Genomic DNA, 17,671 nt, shown 5'->3' with positions numbered 1-17,671 from the left:
GTCTTTCAGCGGTACTCTAGTATGCTGCTAAATAGTATATGTATTATTTGCTGACTAAATGATATTGCATATATTTTGTCCTTAACTCTTTCGCTACAGAACTTCTTTGCTTGTTTTGACGCAATTAGTTTTGCCCATAAATTTTTTTGTCGGACATACACTCACTCTTTTTTCTGTAGAAGTTTAAGAGTTTTTGTCCCAGACCCTCCATCTAAAATTCTGTGAAATCAGGAAAAAAGTTCTTCACAAGGATCAATGCATATGAAGTATAGAAGCCTAGTCTAGTAGTTTTTATAGTTTAGGAAAACCGGCTGCAAAAGAAAAACGCCATCGAAGTTTCAGAGTCATCGGAAGATTGTGTGGAAGAATCCAACTAAACATCTATACATGTATCAGAATAAACGCTTATTGGATATACCTGATGCCTAATCTTGCCGAATTTTAATAGCGTCAGCAGCAGAAATATGTTTAGGTCACTGTGTACAATATTTCTTTTCATACATCTTAAACCGGAAATCAAACTTTTGAGACTATGATACTTTGCGGGAATTTTGAGTATACAGAAACTAATTGCTTCACTTTGTTGTGGCGAAATGATAGCCCAATGTCGTAAATTTATTGTTGCAAATGGAGTGGATTGTTCATTCTATGATCAGTGATGGATGTTTTTTTAAAGGTACATAGGCAGCCGTTGTAAAGACAATTTGTTGCGAAAGCGTTACATGACCATGCTGGACTCGAAGACTTTGGTTCAAAGTCTATGTTATCAATGTGTCCCTCTAAGTCCATATAATTAACCCTCTTTCTGTTGTTGAGTAGGTCATTGGTCATGGTTTGCCCTTTACTACACCTCTGTCAAAAATTTAGGTGCTTATAGTTTAAGTAAATATCATTTTATTTCATTGAATAGCAGAAAATTTGCTGTTTCAATACCTTAAAACCCTGCGTCGTAGCATGTTAATGTATTTAATAGCTCTGTAAAATAATGTCACCGCTAAAATCAAATCGTTCGTCAATAGCAAGGTTGAAAAGTGTTTGATAACTATTGAGAGAAATTGCATTTATACGAAGCATTTCTTACCATTAAGAACCGTAACAGAATGTATTTAAAATTCATTATAAATTGTTAGAAACAGTTTACACACAATTGTGTAAATTACACCTGCCATGGCCAAGCTCAGTTAAGGTTCAGAAACTAATATAACTGACTTTAAATGACTTTTCATAGACTTGAATTGCCTATATCAAAAATACATACTAACGCTGCCATTATAAGAGATTGTTCACAAAAATTCACCCTGCGCAAAATGGAGGATTCTGAACTCACCTCAAAGAACATAATTACAGCTGAACTCTCCAACTGGCACTGCAATCATGAGTTCTTTCTCATTTCTAGAGACATCAGAAGGTATTTTAGTCTCTCAAATCCTACTTTAAATGAAAGGAAATGGACATCCGTTACCTGATGAAACTCTTTCAATTGAGTCCTTAGACTGTTTTAAAAATAAAACCTTGGAAATAATGCTAAATAAATAATAATAATAATAACTATGAGTAGTAGAACTGTCATCAACAGCCATTTGTTTTTCTTGGATCGAAATTGCTAGCAAAATCAATGAATTTCTGATGGAGAAGCAAAGAGACACAATCAACTAGGTTCATGGCTATTCATCCTATTATTATTATTAGTATAAAGAGATTATATTAAAACTGTTTTTGCTGTGAAATTACTAAAAGCCAAAGAGCCATTAAAACTATCGTAACATTAAAAATGCTTTTAGCTTTACATAGCAAACACTAATAATAAATTGAATGGTTCCAAAATATATTTATTAACATTGGTTTTCACATATAACGTATAATATGAATAAATTATAATTATAGCAAGCTTGCAACAAGTATTTTGCATACAATATCCATAAGATAATAAAGCCGATGAATTTTGTGTTAACTTACAGTGTCATTGGTGATATTAGCATAAGTCTATGCAGCACCAAAGAAGTTAAGTTACCTAAGTATCTTCAATATGTACATGTACGTCACTAGCTTATAGGGGCCCTTTATATTTACAGTGTATGTCACTAGCTTATAGGGGCCCTTTATATTTACAGTGTATGTCGGGGAAGACTATAAAGAACCTGAATTCCACTACATACCCGAGACTCGTCGCATTACAGCTGGCCTTGACCTTTTGTCTGAGTCACTGATGCTGTTGAGGGAGGGGGTCGACGGCAACGCTGCTATTCTTCAGTTTGAGCAGCTCTACCGGCGGAAACCGGGCATGACTAACCAATGTATGTAATGAAGAATAGCTGCCATATAGCGTTTTGTTTAGCATTTTGCCTTCTTTGGATTGTGTTCAGCATGGATGCGGTCTTGAATGTCACACATATGTGATCAATCAGTAGGCCTGTTCTCCAATCAGTTAAGTTACTTGTTTACTGGTTGCTAGAGAAACGCTATTGGAAATTAGCATTTCCTGTATGCTATTCATCACCAATTTAATAGTGGTATTTAGCATTCAAGGAGCTCATTGGGGAATTTAAACTGGGCATGCCTGATCTGCACTTCCTTTTCTAGCATTTTTAGATCAACTCGGAAAGCCTTTCAAGCAGTTTGGTTCTTGGTAGTGATAGCAACCTTTTTATTTTGAACACTTTTTGAAACACAAGTATTTATGGAAAAATATAATCTATTGTAATGTTTAAGCAGCTACGATAAAGTCTATAACTTTTTTTTTATAAATTTTTCAGGTTTTTTAATAGTTTTTACATCAATATCATCATCAAAAAAATGCTTTTCGTAATGTGCCATTAGAAACATAATTTAAAGACAAGATTTGTGACAAATTCGGTGTTAGGAAAGGAACTTTTCAAATATTTGGATACCTTCCCTGCTTCCACTACAAGTTAATACTTGTTTTATTACATCTGGCTATTGCAAGTAATGCAGTAATATAGTTCATGGGAGGGTGGAAATAGTGCCGACTAATTAGTATGCATTGAAGCAAGTAGCTAAAATATATATTAAAATAAGTAATTTTATTTCCTACTATAACCTGAATAAATAACTTGATATAGCCTAGTTGAAGTGAAACGGTTAGCAATTGAGCATACACATGTACTATATTTGTTTGCTAAAGATGTTGATACACCTTGTCTGGCTGTTAATTCAAGTTTCATGGAATATAACCCTTGATTATTAGTCATAACTAAACAAATTTGGCTCAGCTCCAGTTATCATTATTAGCAGCGACTAAGAAGGTGTGGAATAAGAAAAACCTCTTGCCCTTTCCGTGTTATTCGTATAATTGGCTGTAACATTTGGCCTTGAAGCCTCATTGATATTTTCACGTCTTGAAGAGTTTTAGGGAAGGGAAGGCCCCGTGTGGTGAGAGTTTATTAACATTTTTTCAAAGTTGCATTAATAAACTAGTTTTTTGAGCTCTAGGAGCTCTATTTAAACGAGGCTAATTATGTAAGTCACAATGATTAGACTGAAATAACCTTGTTACATAGCCCCACCTATGGGCGCAAGCCTGATTGCATAGATCCACTTACCGGGCTATGTGAGCAGAAAACTTTTTTGGAACACGCCTGTGGCGAGTTTAGCTTCATTTGGCTCATGCTCTTTAGTAGGCCATTTCGTGTAAGAAAAGTAGTGTACAGCTTTGTTCTTTAGTATATGAGAAAGTTTTGTTGGCACGACGATGACTTTTTTGTAATCATGTTCAAAAGTTCGAATTTCCAGTAGCCAAAAGATGGAATTTCCAAAATAGTAAAAATACTAACACTATGTTATTGTGATAAGAAAGTAAACTAAGACGTATTATCTGCAATGCCTAATATTTACAGTAATAACAGCCCTATAACATTAACACAACTTGTTCAGTTTATTAGCGGCTCGCAGTTAGTAAAATGTTTGTGCCTCAATCAGGGATCTGCTAGTCGGTCTCCTCTCATGCATTGTAACGACAGTAAAAATCACTCCTTATGTGTAGCACTGGGCATGGCAGCATTACCTATTGTTCTCTTGTGAAAAACATACTGTTGACTGCATTGAGCATTCAATACGCAAAAGATTCTACACGCAAAGTGAACTCAACTGTTTAATGATGTTATCAGTGAGTATTCTGTCAAACCTTCCTATGATGTCTCCACATTAATTGTGTTTAAAGTAAACTAGTTGAAATGATTTGCTTGTAAATAACCAATAATTTTGCTCTCACCAACCACTCCAATTTGAGTCAAAAATGGTGTGGAAGTTGTCCCATCTTTTATATTTTTTATGGAATTTTTTCAATTGTCATTTAGCCTGTCAAATGCGAGCGTGCCAGATTTCACCCACGTCTCTGAAATCTTGCATCATAAAACATTCTTCATAGGTGTTGACATCTTTAAGTTCGATGAAATAGATCCTACAGTTTACCAAGCTTGGTTCCTACTCCTCATATATCATGTATCTCTATATTGCTGCATAATAATCTTTTGTCAGGCGCTAAGGCTGCGGAAAACCTGAGCAAGAACAGGTACCGAGACATATCCCCCTACGACCAGACTCGTGTGCTCTTGCGCAATCTCCCTTCAGGTGACTACATTAATGCTAATTATGTCAACATGGAAATACCTGGCAGTGGAATGGTGAACCGCTACATCGCCGCTCAGGGCCCTCTGCCCAACACGTGCGCTGACTTCTGGGAACTGGTCTGGCAACAGCAGATTACTCTGGTGGTAAGAATTCGGAGTAATGCAATTACCGACGACCAGAGTTCATTGGGCATGCTTAACATACTTCCTGATAATCGGAATTAGCCAAAGTATCTTCACTCTTTGTTCGGAGAAGTGTTTTAGTGCCAACAGTAGGCTTGATCAAACGAAGAATTTTTTTTTCGAAATATCAGACAATGTACTTTTTTAAAACTATAGAACTAACAATGTTTTAACGTAATATAATAACAATATAACACACAAATTTTCATCCCTGTACAAGATCAGCAGCTAAAGATAAACTTATACAAAACTTGAGTAGATTTGATCAGTAAGTATCGATATTTTTCTATCATTCGTGATTGTTTTTGATGTTTGTGGTCATCTGACTGCCAGGATGTTTCAAGACTAACATTGAGAAAACTTGATCTCGGGTAAAACATTCGAAGAAAAAAAAGTGCCAAAATAATGTCATTAGTTGCGATAGTCGATATCGGCTGTTGCGTTTAAGTTACAGCATTACGCGTCTCTATTCTGCCTGTCTATTTGCAACTATAGACGTCATAATCGCATCCTGGCAGTTGGACCACCTCAACAATAAAAAAGGACCGTAAACAATAGAAAAATACCAATAATTTGTTGATAAAATCCACTAAAATTTTGTTTAAGTTCATGTTTAAGACTTAAGTTTAAGACTTCAAAGGCTGGTAATTGGAGTCCATCTGTTACCTGATTTTTATCAGTTTTTGTAGAAGTTTTCTGCTTTTGTTACGAAACTATGACATCAGTTCATATCATTCAGTTGTTTTTTGTTCTCACACTCTTGAACGCCTCTCGCAATCCAGGTAATGCTAACGGCGTTGGTAGAAAGAGGCAGAATAAAGTGCCACCAGTACTGGCCACATCTCTATGAGACAACTGATTTTGGAACCCTCCAGCTTACCTGCCTTAAAGAGAAAGAAACTCGCTCCTTCGCTTTTAGGTGAATATTTGATTTATTTTATTCTCTCTGTCTGCGGCAAAAAGCGCTGCTGGTGGGGTCATAAGTCTACGAGTGGCTCTGCTTACAGGGAGTTCACTCTAGTCAACATGGAGACCAATGAAGAGCGACACATCTACCAGATGCAGTACATCGCATGGCCTGATCACGGCGTCCCTGAGGATAGCTCAGACTTCCTTGACTTTGTCATCAGGGTCAGACAAGTGGGTCACCTTTCTTGATAGTTTTTTCAGTTGTGTCCTTCGGAAGTAAAAGTGAGCAAACTAACACAGTGATTTATTTTTCAAAAGTATGTAGTTACATTCTTCAAAAGCTCATTTACGTCGTTCGAATGTATTTATGAACACTGAACAATATGGTTTACTACAGTAATGTGCAAAAAAATGACATTCATGTGTAGTTGCCGAGTAAAAGTTCAAATACAACAAACCCCATTTTAAAAATGTTTCTGGTAGTTGAAAGTAGATTGAGGTCATTGTTTGCAGGAACTTGATAACGACTTGATAACGACATGATAACGACATGATAACAACATGATAACGACATGATAACGACATGATAACGACATGATAACGACATGATAACGGCTTGATAACGGCTTGATAACGGCTTGATAACGGCTTGATAACGGCTTGATAACGGCTTGATAGCGACTTGATAACGCTTGATAGCGACTTGATAACAAGCTGATTCAGTAAAGCAGACTGAAGTCGAGCTGCAAATAATGGTGTAGATACAGGCTCAGAAAGTTTTTACCACATTTTGTTCCTGTATATGGTTTCTTAACCATATCTACTCTCAGGTGAAATGTTTGCAGAGATCCATCAATGGTTGCTATAAAGAAAACTGAGCGAATGGCTAACATTTGATGTTCTTGTTTGTTCATGTTTGCCGTTGCCAGCAATGTAATTGTTGTAATTTTGTGTCAGGTTTTCATTTTTAATAGATCGGTCTGAACATGGTTATAATGTGAGACTATGAGGAAAATAGTGACTCCGTGTTCAAGCAGCATCAAGACTTCATGGAAAAGATGGTTCTATTGTAAACTGTACTTGTTTAAGACTTCTTTCAAAGTTACACATTTAATTGATTTCTCAAAAGTTGCGAATGAGTTTATCTCCCGTATTTTTTTAATTTCATCGTATGCAAATAGTTTTTATACAGTTGAAAGGAACCTTGCTTATATTTAGGAACTCTTGACTTGGGCGAGTTGGTGCCAACATGAATATTGTTCAAAATGACTCCGCCAAAATATGTAGTTTGGTCTATCAATAGGTGCAAAATTTAGACCTTGAGCTACAGTTCGACACTCATTTGCGAATACCTCGGCAAATCCAATATGATTTTCTATAATATTGTAAAACCACATTCTGTAAAATTTCTTTATGTATGTAATTCTAGTGTTTTTGCCATGCATATTGTTCAACGTTTACAAAAACTCTGGAATTGCGGGTGTAAAAGGGTTTTTAGAAAATGTGATATCTATTATATTATAGGAAATAATATTTGGCTTACAGAGTTCTGAATAATTGTGCTTTTGTTTGCACAGCTCTTTCTACGATAGAAATATTGTTTTAACGATAGAAATAACTTACCGCTTTCCATCCTGTTACACATCTTCTTTTTTGTGACTCAGATTCATCTCGACTCACAACAGTCTTTCACCGGTCATCATTTTATGTTCTAGAAAAGAATAGGCATGGTCGAGCCGACACTGGTGCACTGTAGCGCGGGCATCGGACGCACAGGTGTGCTAATTCTCATGGAGACCGCCATGTGTCTCATAGAGTCCAATCAGCCTGTCTACCCTCTCGATGTCGTCCGACAGATGAGGGACCAAAGGGCAATGCTCATACAGACTAGCGGGCAGTACAAGTTTGTCTGTGAGGCTATTCTACGTGTATATCACGAGGGTTATGTAAAGCCCCTAGATGACTTTAGAAACTGAAGGCTAAAGATGGCGTGAGAGCCTGAGGAAAGTTTGTAGACAGTCAAGATGAGGAAAGCTTTTTGATGCGTTGAGCGAGTAGACAACACTCCGCCCAGAGAAAGATGAACGACTATCTTTCAGGATTAGCTAGGCTGAAAGAGGAGGCAACTGCTACTTAAATCGGTGTTTCTATCTGAGCTATATTATCATCTCTGCACTTGCATACTAATTTATTGGCTAGTCTTTTTTTGTTTATATTCATATATTATACCTACATGACTCTTTCGAACTTCAGTTATTTACTGCATTATGTAAATTTGTACATAAATTCACCAAATTGTAGCTTCTAGTAGTTGATACGCCCATTGATACGCCCGTGCATTCCTCATTCATAAGATACTAGGCTATTCTACTATTTTATGTCTACTGTAATTCGTGCTTCTTTTGCTTGCTGATAGTGCATGAAGGCTAGCTAGTGCATTTGTATATTAGGATGCAATTTCGCTTTCTCTTTACAAACTTATTATTATATCTATTATTATTATTATATCAATGTTTTACATTGAATCAGAATTTGATTATTGTTTACCAAAATAATTATTTCTGTTCCGTTTAATTCGGAAAGGAGTATAACCTCTGCAACAACTTTAATGTAGGAATGTCTAATCCGACTCTTTATACAACAGTGAAAGTACAGTTGTTTCTTCTTGATGAAATATTTCATTCATTAGGATTCTTCCAGTTTTCTCTCCCAGAAACCCACCTTTCCTTTGGAAAAACTCTAGATATAGAAATAAAACACCACTTTACTGCAACAATAAATTGCCATTTAGTTTGTCGATGCTGAATATTAGTTTATATTTAGTTTATTTATTAGTTTATATTTATATTAGTTTCATATTTTATATTGGCTGTACGAGCTAGCAAATGGTTAGTTTGCTCCATTTTGTATTTGCTCTATGTTGTCTGTTGCGCTGGATTGTGTAGGTTTAAGGAAGGCAATTTTAAATCTATATTGCGGTATCTATATACATGTAAGTACATTGTCATTGAGGCAAATATGCGACGAGCGAAGAAATCTTAGTAATTAGTATCTCAAAGAATTAAAATCGTTGATGCCCCTATTTTAACTGCTTTTATACTTCTGCACATGAAATCGAAGCTTTTTTCCCATATCTTAGCCCATTAATTTCACTAATAAAAGTGCAATGGTGCTAAATACACTGATACACAATTATGCTCTCCTATTAAGCAGTACTTGCTTAATAGGAGAGCATAATTTGACTTCAATTGATGAAGTCAAATTTCTTGGAGTGTCAATTGATAAAAATTTGAACTGGTCTTCCCACGCTCGTAAGCTTTTATTAGATTTACGGCCTATATCAGGCATCTTTTACCGCATAAGTGCTTTCATTCCAAAAAAATTGCTGATTATGCTTTATTACACACTTATTCACTCCAAATTATGCTATTCAATAGAAACTTATGGCAATGCATCCAAAATTCATCTTAGCAAAATAATACAGTTTCAAAAGAAAATTGTCAGAATCATTAACCGTAAGCCATTTGGATTTCCAACAAACGATTTATTTAAAACCTCTGATATTTTAACTATTGATAAATTGCATAAATATAAGTTGCTTATTCAAGCCCATAAATTATTTTACTCAAAATGTGATCCAGCACTACCATTTTATAATACTCGTCATCAATTACTTTCTCTTCCCGTACCTAATCATCTAACTTTAGCCGGTCAACGATCCTCAAACTTTGCAACACCTGCGCTGTGGAATCGACTACCTAATTCAATAAGATCAATAAAATGTCTCGGTAAATATAAGGTGGAACTGAGGCACCATCTCCAGTCTGGAGAGTGAGTGTTACGGTCTGGTTTTTGTGCTGCTGACTCGGGCTCGCGTACCACTGGCTTTGCCATTTCGCAATGGGCCCCATCATCATTTCTTACTTATTGTTATTTTTTCACGCATTGGTTAATTATATTTTGTCTCGAGTATTAATTCAATTGTGTAATCTTTAAAGGTGAAATAAAACACACACACACACACACACTTGCTTGGAGTTAAGCTATCACACAGAAAAGAGAAGACGAGTCAGGAAACTTTACACTCCAATCTAGTACATGTACACCATCTGATGTACCATTATGCTATTTCAGTTCTTAATGTTAACGTACACAGGATATATTGTAGTAGGAGCACTGCTGGTCTGGAGTCGATATGTTTATGCATTTATGGGGTCCGTAGTCTTCGCTAAAGGTCTTCCACCATCCTTTTGGTCTTTCATAGGCAAACTTGCAGAGCTCACAAGTGTAATCTATCAATCAAAGAACAGTGCTGCCTTGAAAAATAGGAAAATATTAAAAATTCACTCAACTTGTAATAATGAATTTGCAAAATTATTACAATGAGACAAACTTGAGGATAAAATGTACATCTAGTATTGATCTCACTAGGAAAGTAGTACAATATGTCTAATTGGTTAACTAGTTTAACAGAGTGAAGTTATTGTGTTAAGCATTTGCGTGGAATCACTGAAAAGGTTGTCAAGACTAAGTAGAGTATTTGAAGGTTAGAAAAGAGTTAAAGGTAAAAAGATTTGATAAGGAAAGGAAATAGCCAAGTTGCTTAAGGAGAGGTAGGGATGAGTAGGAAAAAGTAGAGAAGCCTGACCAGTGCAATAGATCCTACTAATGAATAGGTCGCACCACAGCTGAAACAGCAGTTCTCAGGGTGAGGATTTCATTTGAATAGCTTCAGTGAAAGTTTTACATCGTGTGTATAATAATTTTGGTTCACAGACATGTTGGAATACTTTCTGAGAAAAAAACCAGTCACCAGTTTTTACTTTCATGTTTTAGATAAAAAAGCCGATGGCAGTCAAGGATCAAATAAGCTGCGAATAATGAAAAGTAGTTCACCTCCAATGTTAGCATAATGACCTCGAGTATGAGTTAAATAGAACTCATTCCTCCATTGTTGATAGTAGTTGAACGCATCATCATTGTTTGACACGTAGCGTAGGTGCTCTGCCAGTTTTCTAGGAGATGAAAAGTTCCTGACATGTATAAAGCTGTTGAGCGGGGCAACACGAGTGTATTCTTTTATGGTTAGACCTCCTAGTACAATTGGAATCGTAGTTACATTAGCTTCTAGAACTTTCCACAGTTTTTCGCTGATGTAATCCTTGCATAGGTTATTTTCGAATGAGAGATAAAAGGCATAGTCACCAATCTCAGGCTGCCGGTCGCCTCTCACATCTTTTACGAGATCTCCCAGCCGGTACTGGCAGCTCATTCTTGATGTATAAACATCTACTTGAAAATGTTTAGACAACTCGACAGCGTACTCTTCTCTACCACTGGCTAGAGTCATCGTCGTTTCTTTGTTGCAATGTGAGACAAGCCAGAGAGCTCGAGGAATTCGATTAAGCCGCTTTGTAGCAAAATTATTATTTTGTATGGAAAAAAGTTTTAATATTTTAGATCTAAAGACAAACATATTGCCATCGGTGTCAGAGTCAAATGTGACAGAGTAGTTAAAAACTCCATTCCACAAATGCTCAGGCGCGGATAGCTTCATCTGTGGCTCCTTCGCTACAAATGCCCAAAGAGAATTTATATCTTTCCAGGGAGGGCTGTTGAAATGGTTAACATCTATATCATGAAAGATGACCATGTCAGCTCCACTTGTGTTAGTAGCTCCTGATTCCTCTTGGCATTTATATTTGCCACAATTAATCTCACGAAGCAGTGGTTTAACTCTATAGAAATTCATACGTTTCATCAAAGGGATCCCTTTTTCAAAGTTGCTATGTATACGTTTACATCGTAAATATCCTGCAAGAGAAATTGGAGCTGACTTGGTTGGTTTATTACATAGTACCGAGTCTAATGTATAGTATTAACAATTCTTTGAATATTGCCCCTTATTATGTATGTCATTTATGCATATCATATATATATTTGCACACTCATTTACATACTTATATATGCTGTCAGTACTCGAAACATACTAAATACTTTTGCAAATAAAAATTCATGGAGTTTACCTTAAACTCTTGTCAATAACATTAAAACAACCAATGTGTTTGCCTGTGTTTTAAAAAAATGCTAACTTTACAATTGTAATGCTATACGACTCGATATGGTTGCAAATATCAGTATTACGATTTCTGTGGTACTTTGTGGAAAATATATTGTAAAATATGACTATTACTTGTCACAATAAATAGGTCTATTGCTCATATACATAAGGTGAGTATATTTGCAACAGCCTTCTAAAAACATAAATCTAAAGTTTTGCTCAAACGGTTTCGGGCGCAGTGTTCAATCTTGTTATTTTATATTGATTATAACAGTTAGCAATACTTGTGAACAACTAGTCCTTATTCATACGTATTTAAGATAAACTACCACTTGTTAGCTTATTCCATAGATATAGTAAAGATATAGGTTTATTATATCTATGGCTTATTCACTGAAAACTACCACTTGTTAGCTTATTCCATAGATGTAGTAAAGATATAGGTTTATTATATCTATGGCTTATTCACTGAAAACTACCAGCTTGTTAGCTTATTCCATAGATGTAGTAAAGATATAGGTTTATTATATCTATGGCTTATTCACTGAAAACTACCAGCTTGTTAGCTTATTTCATAGATGTAGTAAATATATAGGTTTATTATATCTATGGCTTATTCACTGAAAACTACCAGCTGGCTTTGTTAAACTGTAAAGATTATTTTAGGTGCTATACTAAGGGCTTCTTAACCACTTGACATGTTTGAGGTAATCATTGCAGTTGTGGGCAAGTCTCCCTGGGTTCCAGTTGAAAAAATAAAAACTTCAGCTGTGACAAACCTTCAAAGTCCTTACAAAAAGTTGCTTTAGTGTTAAGATTTACATGCACAGTATATGTCACAACTCTACTAATTTTCTAGCTCCTACATGTACTTTCCACTGCTAGTTGCTCTACTCCGCTGTGAGTTACTCTACTCTACTCTACTGTTAGTAACTCTACTCCACTGTTAGTAACTCTACTGTTAGTAACTCTACTCCACTGTTAGTAACTCCACTCCACTGTTAATTACTCTACTCCTCTGTTAGTTACTCTACTCCACTTGTCAGTTACTCTACTCCACTTGTTAATTACTTTACTCCATTGTTAACTACTCTACTCCTCTGTTAGTTACTCTACTCTACTGTTAGTTACTGTACTCTACTGTTAGTTACCCTACTCCACTTGTCAGTTACTCTACTCCACTTGTTAATTACTTTACTCCACTGTTAATTACTCTACTCCTCTGTTAGTTACTGTAATCTACTGTTAGTTACTCTACTCCACTGTTAGTTACTCTACTCTACTGCTAGTTTTTTTGCTCTACTGTTAGTAACTCTACTCCACTGCTAGTTACTCTACTCCACTGTTAGTCACTCTACTCCACTGTTAGTTACTCTACTCCACTGTTAGTTACTCTACTCCACTTGTCAGTTACTCTACTCCACTTGTTAATTACTTTACTCCACTGTTAATTACTCTACTCCTCTGTTAGTTACTATACTCTACTCCACTGTTAGTTACTGTACTCTACTGTTAGTTACCCTACTCCACTGTTAGTTACTCTACTCCACTGTTAGTTGCTCTACATCACTGTTAGTTACTCTACTCCACTATTAGTTACTGTACTCTACTGTTAGTTTTTCTACTCCACTGTTAGTTACTCTACTCCACCGTTAGGTACTCTACTCCACTGATAATTACTAACAACTTTCCCCTGCTAGTTACTACTTTATAGTTGCTACATCTCTGCTGCTTCTTTATTGGCTGACCGATTGCTACCGGATAAAATCTATTTTTAGTTTTCATTGTACATTGCAGTAATTCGAAATCATTAGCAACCATGACCCACTCCCCCAACTGGTAAAACTGGCCACAAACCTTCTCAGGAGATTTGGTGTAATCATGAAGTACCCCAATGCTGCTGAACACACTGTAAGTGTTATCAAAGATGGCTGAGGCTTTTCTTGAAATACAAAAATGCTCGTTCAATAATTCATTTTATAATTACTTCATCTTATTATTTTAATAAAAACACCGGATATTTTAATACAACCCAGACAAAAAATCACCAATATCTTGTGTATAGCATTCCTTGTTATGTCATGTCTTACTTACCATTAGTATAGTAGACCAGGATATTACCAGCTAACAATAAACTTGTTAACAATGTTAACAACGCTATTTTCAGAATAGCTTTTGATCTGGAATTTCTCTGTCGCATTTCAAAAGGTCTATATATACATACAGTGTAGTACTAACAAGCTCTAACTAAGCTGTGAAATTCCAACAAGCTTATTCTGCATGTTCAAGCTATAAACAGCATCTGTCGCATCCATCTAACACCAAGTCGCACCTTAGATGGTATTATCATCTGCAATTCATTGATCTTATTGCGAGCAGAAGCACTCTGTTGAGAGTTTCCTCAAGTCTATGAACTGAGGGCTCCCTTCTAATTTTCAGGCTCATCGTATTTCTCTTCAGGGGTTCACAGAAATTTTAAACAGAGCTGCAGAATTATATGATATATAACATTTATGTATAACTCTTCAGACAGTAGTTAAAACTACTAACCAAGTACTGTTACAGTAGTACTGCCTACTAATATGATGACAGTCATATGGTAATATAAGGGTAAAGTAATGCTTTCATCATATAAATAAAACAAGGAAAAACATACGTAATTATCAATCATCTGACAATCTAGTTAGTAATGCGGTCACATGATGCAGTCACATGATGCTAGCCTGTCCGAGTGTCAACAGCTATTATACAAACAACCAGAATAGTGAAAAGAGACTTTAACGATTTTAGATTTTTAATTAACCAGATCAGCGTGTTCAATAGACCTAGTGCCATAGTGCTGTAACCAGATCAGTGTATTCAATAGACCTAGTGCCATAGTGCTGTAACCAGATCAGTGTATTCAATAGACCTAGTGCCATAGTGCTGTAACCAGATCAGCGTATTCAATAGACCTAGTGCCATAGTGCTGTAACCAGATCAGCGTATTCAATAGATCTAGTGCCATAGTGCTGTAACCAGATCAGCGTATTCAATAGACCTAGTGCCATAGTGCTGTAACCAGATCAGCGTATTCAATAGACCTAGTGCCATAGTGCTGTAACCAGATCAGTGTATTCAATAGACCTAGTGCCATAGTGCTGTAACCAGATCAGCGTATTCAATAGATCTAGTGCCATAGTGCTGTAACCAGATCAGCGTATTCAATAGATCTAGTGCCATAGTGCTGTAACCAGATCAGTGTATTCAATAGATCTAGTGCCATAGTGCTGTAACCAGATCAGTGTATTCAATAGACCTAGTGCCATAGTGCTGCAACCAGATCAGCGTATTCAATAGACCTAGTGCCATAGTGCTGTAACCAGATCAGTGTATTCAATAGACCTAGTGCCATAGTGCTGCAACCAGATCAGTGTATTCAATAGACCTAGTGCCATAGTGCTGTAACCAGATCAGCGTATTCAATAGATCTAGTGCCATAGTGCTGCAACCAGATCAGCGTATTCAATAGACCTAGTGCCATAGTGCTGTAACCAGATCAGTGTATTCAATAGACCTAGTGCCATAGTGCTGCAACCAGATCAGTGTATTCAATAGACCTAGTGCCATAGTGCTGTAACCAGATCAGCGTATTCAATAGATCTAGTGCCATAGTGCTGTAACCAGATCAGTGTATTCAATAGACCTAGTGCCATAGTGCTGCAACCAGATCAGTGTATTCAATAGACCTAGTGCCATAGTGCTGTAACCAGATCAGCGTATTCAATAGATCTAGTGCCATAGTGCTGTAACCAGATCAGCGTATTCAATAGACCTAGTGCCATAGTGCTGTAACCAGATCAGCGTATTCAATAGACCTAGTGCCATAGTGCTGTAACCAGATCAGCGTATTCAATAGATCTAGTGCCATAGTGCTGTAACCAGATCAGCGTATTCAATAGATCTAGTGCCATAGTGCTGTAACCAGATCAGCGTATTCAATAGATCTAGTGCCATAGTGCTGTAACCAGATCAGTGTATTCAATAGATCTAGTGCCACAGTGCTGCAACCAGATCAGCGTATTCAATAGACCTAGTGCCATAGTGCTGTAACCAGATCAGTGTATTCAATAGACCTAGTGCCATAGTGCTGTAACCAGATCAGTGTATTCAATAGATCTAGTGCCATAGTGCTGCAACCAGATCAGCGTATTCAATAGACCTAGTGCCATAGTGCTGTAACCAGATCAGCGTATTCAATAGACCTAGTGCCATAGTGCTGTAACCAGATCAGCGTATTCAATAGATCTAGTGCCATAGTGCTGTAACCAGATCAGCGTATTCAATAGACCTAGTGCCATAGTGCTGCAACCAGATCAGTGTATTCAATAGACCTAGTGCCATAGTGCTGTAACCAGATCAGCGTATTCAATAGATCTAGTGCCATAGTGCTGTAACCAGATCAGCGTATTCAATAGACCTAGTGCCATAGTGCTGTAACCAGATCAGCGTATTCAATAGACCTAGTGCCATAGTGCTGCAACCAGATCAGCGTATTCAATAGACCTAGTGCCATAGTGCTGTAACCAGATCAGCGTATTCAATAGACCTAGTGCCATAGTGCTGTAACCAGATCAGCGTATTCAATAGATCTAGTGCCATAGTGCTGTAACCAGATCAGCGTATTCAATAGACCTAGTGCCATAGTGCTGCAACCAGATCAGCGTATTCAATAGACCTAGTGCCATAGTGCTGCAACCAGATCAGTGTATTCAATAGATCTAGTGCCATAGTGCTGTAACCAGATCAGCGTATTCAATAGACCTAGTGCCATAGTGCTGTAACCAGATCAGCGTATTCAATAGATCTAGTGCCATAGTGCTGTAACCAGATCAGTGTATTCAATAGACCTAGTGCCATAGTGCTGTAACCAGATCAGCATATTCAATAGACCTAGTGCCATAGTGCTGTAACCAGATCAGTGTATTCAATAGACCTAGTGCCATAGTGCTGTAACCAGATCAGCGTATTCAATAGACCTAGTGCCATAGTGCTGCAACCAGATCAGTGTATTCAATAGATCTAGTGCCATAGTGCTGCAACCAGATCAGCGTATTCAATAGATCTAGTGCCATAGTGCTGCAACCAGATCAGCGTATTCAATAGACCTAGTGCCATAGTGCTGTAACCAGATCAGCGTATTCAATAGACCTAGTGCCATAGTGCTGCAACCAGATCAGCGTATTCAATAGATCTAGTGCCATAGTGCTGTAACCAGATCAGTGTATTCAATAGATCTAGTGCCATAGTGCTGTAACCAGATCAGTGTATTCAATAGACCTAGTGCCATAGTGCTGTAACCAGATCAGCGTATTCAATAGACCTAGTGCCATAGTGCTGTAACCAGATCAGTGTATTCAATAGACCTAGTGCCATAGTGCTGTAACCAGATCAGCGTATTCAATAGACCTAGTGCCATAGTGCTGTAACCAGATCAGTGTATTCAATAGACCTAGTGCCATAGTGCTGTAACCAGATCAGCGTATTCAATAGATCTAGTGCCATAGTGCTGTAACCAGATCAGTGTATTCAATAGACCTAGTGCCATAGTGCTGTAACCAGATCAGCGTATTCAATAGACCTAGTGCCATAGTGCTGTAACCAGATCAGTGTATTCAATAGATCTAGTGCCATAGTGCTGTAACCAGATCAGTGTATTCAATAGACCTAGTGCCATAGTGCTGTAACCAGATCAGCGTATTCAATAGACCTAGTGCCATAGTGCTGCAACCAGATCAGCGTATTCAATAGACCTAGTGCCATAGTGCTGCAACCAGATCAGTGTATTCAATAGACCTAGTGCCATAGTGCTGTAACCAGATCAGCGTATTCAATAGATCTAGTGCCATAGTGCTGTAACCAGATCAGTGTATTCAATAGATCTAGTGCCATA

General features: G+C 37.1%; 2 protein-coding genes across 3 annotated transcripts in view; one reads left to right on the top strand and one right to left on the bottom strand.

Annotated features, from left to right (window-relative positions):
• Nucleotides 1–8,434, top strand: part of LOC137404610 (tyrosine-protein phosphatase non-receptor type 4-like) — a 44,505-nt gene extending 36,071 nt beyond the window's left edge. For both annotated transcript variants that reach the window (XM_068090834.1, XM_068090835.1), the window contains exons 6-10: nt 2,112–2,294; nt 4,495–4,730; nt 5,552–5,688; nt 5,777–5,909; nt 7,394–8,434. In XM_068090834.1, the coding sequence (XP_067946935.1) occupies nt 2,112–2,294; nt 4,495–4,730; nt 5,552–5,688; nt 5,777–5,909; nt 7,394–7,654 (950 nt within the window). In that variant the 3' untranslated portion in view covers nt 7,655–8,434. The remainder of the gene's footprint in view (nt 1–2,111; nt 2,295–4,494; nt 4,731–5,551; nt 5,689–5,776; nt 5,910–7,393) is intronic.
• A 2,099-nt stretch (nt 8,435–10,533) lies between these two features.
• LOC137405259 (glycoprotein 3-alpha-L-fucosyltransferase A-like) lies at nt 10,534–11,430 on the bottom strand. Its single transcript, XM_068091485.1, has one exon. It carries the CDS (start codon nt 11,428–11,430, stop codon nt 10,534–10,536), a length of 897 nt encoding a protein of 298 aa, XP_067947586.1.
• Nucleotides 11,431–17,671: the final 6,241 nt, after the last annotated feature.

The sequence above is a fragment of the Watersipora subatra genome, chromosome 9 (assembly GCF_963576615.1).
Source record: "Watersipora subatra chromosome 9, tzWatSuba1.1, whole genome shotgun sequence".
Classification (NCBI taxonomy): domain Eukaryota; kingdom Metazoa; phylum Bryozoa; class Gymnolaemata; order Cheilostomatida; family Watersiporidae; genus Watersipora; species Watersipora subatra.
The sequence above is the reverse complement of the archived record's forward strand: the minus strand, read 5'-3'. Positions and strand labels throughout refer to the sequence as shown.